A 6,189-nucleotide genomic window follows, 5' to 3' on the forward strand; every position below is an offset into this window, starting at 1 on the left:
CCGTGCACCCATGCAAACGCGGGAAGCGCGGATGGACGGGATGTGTGTTCCAAGGGGATGCTTTTTGCTGCCCCACACTGTTCCACCCTCCCCTCTGGAACAGGGAGGACAGGTCAGTTGACACCTTTTGAAAAAAAAGCATGTACCGTCTGCGTGTCCTGGGCTTTCCATGGTCAGGACACTGTGCCCTTGTCCTCCCCTGTCTGCGAATCAAACGCCCCAAGGCATGCCTACTGTGAAAAACTCTATAAAGAGAGTATGTGTATACAAACACAACACTTGAACAAGAAGTGTGCACAAAGGCACAAGGAGAACTCTTACAAGTGCACAAAGGCACGGATACACATTCACAAAAGCATGAATAAATAAAGAACTTTATTGAATGTCAAAAAGCTTTACAAAAAGCTTAAAGAAAACTAAAGGGGGAGCACCCCTATTTATACAAAATGGGAGGCCATGGTTGTTCTCCCAATATGATCGTTGGGACCCCTCCAACGGTCATAATTAGGATCGTTGGAGGGCCCAACGATCATATCGTGTGTGCCCCTCCATGTGCTAAAAGCAAAAAGAATAATAAAAAGAAAAAATAAAAAAGTAAAAGGGAAAAAATTACATACATATTCTATAAAAAAGAATATGCGTAAAATGAGGAGAAGGGACTGATTTACCCTGATTGGGTATAAATATATATTTATATATATAATTAGATAGATACATATACATATATATACGAGATATATATGTATATGTCTCTCTCTCTCACTCTCTCTCTCTCTCTCTATATATATATATATATAAAAAAGATACGATACAATTTAACACCTACAGCACACCCTTGCAGTCAAGTGTCCATTTTGCTATGGTTGATAAGATGTTGGTCTTGCATTCCTTTTTATGATGAGAGGTTTTCTTTTCACAACCTGGACTAGTATAAGCATAAACAAGAAAATGTTTTGGGAGCACACATGCTTAGGATGTGGTTTCTTGCAATTCCTTCAATTGTTAATGAAATGACTATTTCTGATTGTAACTCTGATAGTCTTACTCTTATTTTCTTTTGCCTTTTGTTTTGGTTTCTCGATATGTTGATTTCTTTAGTTGTTTCACGGGATAGATATTGACAAATGGAAAGACAGGTTCGTGTTTATGCATTTCTGAGCAATAAAAGAAAACAACTCGGTATATTGGAAAACCGATTGCTGATCTATAAGAAGGATCTTTTATGTGGATATTATATATTTCTGCATGGTCTTTGCAAAGTTTTTCCTTGAATTTCTGAATAACTTGTACGTATGTTTTATGTTCAACTTGGTGAAGCTTTAATATTTATCAGACACTTTTTGCAGGAACAGTTGCTGAAAACGTTGGTTACAGAGACTCGATGAGAGCCATTGACATGCAGAAGGTCGTACATGCAGCAAGGGTAGCAAATGCTGATGAATTCATTATGACGTTTCCTGATGGGTACAATACCAACATTGGGCAGCGTGGATCTCTTCTAAGTGGAGGCCAGAAGCAAAGGTGGTTTAAATCTCCTGCTTTGGTTAATCACTATTCTAACATTCACAAGTACTCTCAGCCAAGCCACGCTGTTATCTTTATTTAGGTCATTGCTAGATCAGTTTTTGCTCAAAGATTAAAACATGCAAGTGTTGATCAGTCCAGTTTGAGGAGCTCTTTTGCACGGTTCTATGTGCAGGCTAGCTATCGCACGAGCTATATATCAGAATTCTTCAATACTAATTTTAGATGAAGCAACTTCTGCCTTAGATGACAAGTCTGAGCTATTGGTTAGACAAGCTCTAAAGCGAGTGATGCATAACTGCACGGTAAGACCCTTTTTCTTTTCTAGTTATCTTGTTTTTTTGTAGTATCTGCAGCTGTAAGTGCTCTGTTTGTGCATTATTTTTTACAATGGATTCTTTTTCTCCATATCTGATTTTTCATTTTCACAATGGGTTCTTTTTCTCCATATTTTGACTGTAACGTTTCAAGCATATGCAACTTTGTTTTGCATGCGTAAGTCAAATCCATATCTTAAGGCTCCGATACATGTAGCAACTTTTATTGCATTTGCAAATTAAAACCATCTCATTAGGTTATATGCTGAACTTGATTTTCAGGTGCTTGTTATCGCTCACCGGTTGGAAACAATCCTAATGGCAGACAGGATCCTCCTCCTTGAAGGAGGGAGCCTTGAGGAGGTATCACGCTCTTATTTTCAGTCACAATATTGTGAATATGCGACACTATTAAGCAAGTAAAGCTAAACGAGATTACAATTGCACACACAACGCATTTTGTGCGACAGCTTAAGCTTCAGATTGCAGTGGTCAGGGCAAAGTGCTAGGGACGCCACCTGTGGTTTCAAACTTGTGATGTTCCGTCAATTGTTGACGTCCATAAGTTGCCCCTACTAGATCAGCAGTTTGTGAGAATTTGTGCTCCTGGCCGAATCTGTCCATGTCATGACCAGTTTGTGACAACTTAAGTGTTCCATGTTGCTACCCATAGAGATTATTTCAGAATATATTATTTTGTCTGTCATCAAGCCACACGCAAGAAAGTGGACTGGAAACATTGATATCGAGAAAATTGTCAGCAGTGGCCTTGCCTTATGGTCTCGAATTCTAGAACATTGTATTGTATTCAAGGATGCTTTTGAGCATTAAAGAAGAATGGCTTCATTCAGTCTCAAATTGATGTTCACTCTTGAAGCTGTTCTGCCACCATTCAGTCTTTCTTTGTCTGTTGCTGTCAGGGTTATACATTGGCCAAGCAAAAATTGGTAGTTGTAAATGCACCACTTTTTTCTCGATTAAAAAATATGTTTTTTCATTGAAAAAAACATGATCCAAGGGTCCATGCCTGAACACATCTATGAGGTGAGAGTGAGACAAAAAGATTTGTACCAGTTGTAGGCACACACACACACACACACACACACACACACATATATATATATATATCGGGTTAGTCAGGGTTTTCCAAAAATCATAGTATTAGGTGTTTTATGTTAGATCTGAACTGTATGATGTGTTTATTATTGATTATTTATAAGATGCAAGTTATGTTTCAATGGATTTGATGCAAAAAATGTGAATATTTTATCATCAAATTTTAGTACAATATCAACCATTGATTTTTTAAGTATTTAAAATACACATTTAAGCACAAAGATCTTAATCAAAAACATGTTTTCTATTGAATAAGCAATGAAAACACACACCAAACGGTTCTGGTCTAGCATAAAACACCTAAAATTATGAATTTTGAAGTCCTAATGGTGACCTCAAAAAAAGGGCAGCACACCTCTCTCTCTCTCTCTCTCTCTCTCTCTATATATATATATATATATATATATATATATATATATATAAAACCCAATAGGCCTGCCCTCTGCGAAGAACCCTCACTGAGAACTGGGTCACTTAATAGGTGTGAGGTAAACCCTAGATGGGGTCGCCCACACACAAGCCCTTCAGGAGCCAACTAGTTAAAGGCACATGCACATCAGATGGGAGTTGAACCTGGGATGAAGGGGTCAGCACCTTCTCCCTATGCCGGCTGCCACTCGAGCAACCGAGCAGGCTTAAAAAGAAAAAACATAAATCAAGATAGAATTATTTTCGTCTGATCAATGCAGTATCTCTCAATCAGCAAAAGTTGGTCACAGCATAGTGGTTAGATAATTGAAGTAAATTTTTGATATTTTGTTGACTATTGAACATGGAAGAGCTTGGACCCTAATCTGGGGTTCTGGATAACACACACACTAACGCACGGAGAAAGAAAATAGAATCCAACTCAAAAGGGAACACTATAAAAAAAATTAATAAAAACCAAACTAGTTTTCCTTCGGTAATATCTTGACCTGTGAATCAGAGTTGGCTTTGATACTTGTCAGATAAGCCTCAAACACGTCCGGATGCTCATCCTTAAGCTGAAGGACATATTCATTGTAGAATACCTCTTCTTTCAAATGAAAAATTGTAAAGAAACTCCTCTTTCTCTTGAGAACTTTCTCCGGATCCAGCATCTTGACAACAGCGTGCCGAGGAATGATCCTCTTCTCCATGCTGAACATCAAGACATTCGCGTGTGCCACGAAATCTGAAGGCGAATATTGGAGCTCATCCATGAAGAATTTTATTTTCTTGCGCAAATTGATCTCGGATAAGAGGAGAAACAGTGGAGCCTTGTGAAATGCCGAGATTATGGAATCTAAAGTCCATCCAAAGCTCTTCAAGAGTTCAATTTTGGCTTCCCAAACAGACTCGCTCATTGCGGAAACAGCCCACAGCGCGTGAGCAAACATAGGAGAGCCAGGCTGAAACCCCAAAGACCTAACCTTCTCCACCACGTTCATGAATGATTCAGGCTTCAGAGCAAAAAGGTTAGGCCTTCTTGCTATCAGTTTTGACGTGGTTTCTTCTGCAACACTACGATCCCGCAAAGCCCAAACATTGGTCGCAATTCTCTCCCCGATGTTACGCCCGAAAAGAAACCTCGATCGGAAGCGCTTGACTGCCCTGATAAGATCCTCCTCGCTGTGAAGAAATGTCTTGAGGACATCGAGCGTTGGTAGTATCTTACCGTGGAGACTTCTCGCGAGAATGTTGGGGTTGCTAGCAAACATTTGTGCAAGCTCGGGACCAGAGAGGCCCAAATCCTGAAACGCCTTGATTTTAGGCTCGAGGGTGCTCTCTACCCCAGCTGCTAGTAATCTTGGACCCCTATTGATGGTTTTCCTGATGTGGGTATCCATAAAACCACTCTCTCTGAGGAAACCGATCACCCTTTCAGCCTTTTGAACGGTGACCCTGCTTCCTAGTTTCTCCGATATGCCAGCAGCGTCATCCCAAGGGAACCCACATGAATTTATGAGGTAATTAGCCAATTCGGATGATGGGTTTTCATTAGGAAGAGGAGGAGACGATGATGGGTGGTTTTCATGAATGGTGGTCGAAAAGGGTATCGCTTGTGTTGTGCCACTGAAACCTCTCACGAATGGGAAAACAATGGACTTCTCCACATTTCTGAGAATCGCGTGTTTCCAAACGAGGTGCATCTCTACCTCTACGAGAGAGAGAGAGAGAGAGACATAAACCTAGCAAGTAGCAAGCACCGCTCCTCGACGACCAGGGGATCCGAAGCACCGCTCCTCGACGATCAGGGGATCCGAAGCAGGTTATATGCGCCCCCCCCCCACCCAACACGCAGGTCCGTGTTCTAGAGTGTGAATGAGCTCGTTTTTCCGGTCGGCATCACTTAGTATCGGAGTTCGGTTTGTTTTCCAAGACTTAAAGTACCTTTTTTTGTCATTAGTGTAAGAGGACAAAAATATCTTTTCGTCAGAAAGGGTTAAAATCATTATTTTTGCCCTAAGGAGTAAACTCCTCTGCTTTAATAGGAGCTCCTCACAATATGTTACCCTAATCGTTCTGGCTCACCCTTTGACGATACATCATCTACTGTATCAGGAGCTCTTTTTTGATGATGCAACCTTTGACGTCATCTACTGCCGCAGGATCACCCTTTGCCATCGTCTGCTGTCATCGGAGCATCTTTTTGGTGTCGTCTGGTACCATCAGAGCACTTTTTTTCGTCGTCTACTGTCGTTGGAGCATAGTCAGAGCACCGTTGCCACCATCGACTGCATCTACCTTCTAGGTGTTTTTTCTCCACTGTCAGATTAGGAAAACTCATGGTGTTTCGGTGAGTTTTGTTTAAGGTTTCATTATGTAAATCTGAATGCTAAATCTTACAACTGGTTGTACTATTCATGCTAAATAACACCTATTTTCATGCTGAAACAAATCGATTTGTACCTATCCACCTTCTGGGCGTTGAAAAACAGTTAGCACGATTTGTTCTTATGAAGGCCAAACATTACTAAATCGATTTGTACTTAATTTTGCTATTCATAGCGATGTGTAATTATGAAGTTACCTTGATTTGTACTTAATTTTGCTAAATCGTACTACGATGTTTACTTATGAAGCCAAATATTGCAACAACTTGTAATGTTGGTGATTGTTTAACGAATGTGATAATTTGTAATAATATATACTTGGGGAGGCCGTTTTAACATATAATGATGCAATTAAATTTATGTGTTGTGCAAGTTAGCAATGACTACAATTCGTAAGACAAGAAAGCCTTCGCAGTTGGAGAAGATGCCTCTTG

The 6,189-nt window shown here is 40.2% G+C and overlaps 2 protein-coding genes across 2 annotated transcripts in view; one reads left to right on the top strand and one right to left on the bottom strand.

Annotated features, from left to right (window-relative positions):
• Positions 1-2,699, top strand: part of ABCB29 (ABC2 homolog 12) — a 56,362-nt gene extending 53,663 nt beyond the window's left edge. Inside the window, exons 8-10 of the mRNA XM_089997117.1 lie at positions 1,334-1,521; positions 1,700-1,829; positions 2,124-2,699. Coding sequence (XP_089853243.1) covers positions 1,334-1,521; positions 1,700-1,829; positions 2,124-2,264 — 459 coding nt within the window. The 3' untranslated portion in view covers positions 2,265-2,699. The remainder of the gene's footprint in view (positions 1-1,333; positions 1,522-1,699; positions 1,830-2,123) is intronic.
• Positions 2,700-3,847: 1,148 nt separating this feature from the next.
• On the bottom strand, positions 3,848-5,071 carry LOC149848721 (uncharacterized). Its single transcript, XM_090005049.1, has one exon. It carries the CDS (start codon positions 5,069-5,071, stop codon positions 3,848-3,850), a length of 1,224 nt encoding a protein of 407 aa, XP_089861175.1.
• Between the last annotated feature and the right edge of the window lie 1,118 nt (positions 5,072-6,189).

Source organism: Nuphar pumila, chromosome 1 (genome assembly GCF_984573655.1).
Source record: "Nuphar pumila chromosome 1, dmNupPumi1.hap1.1, whole genome shotgun sequence".
In the NCBI taxonomy this organism is placed as follows: Eukaryota; Viridiplantae; Streptophyta; class Magnoliopsida; order Nymphaeales; family Nymphaeaceae; genus Nuphar; species Nuphar pumila.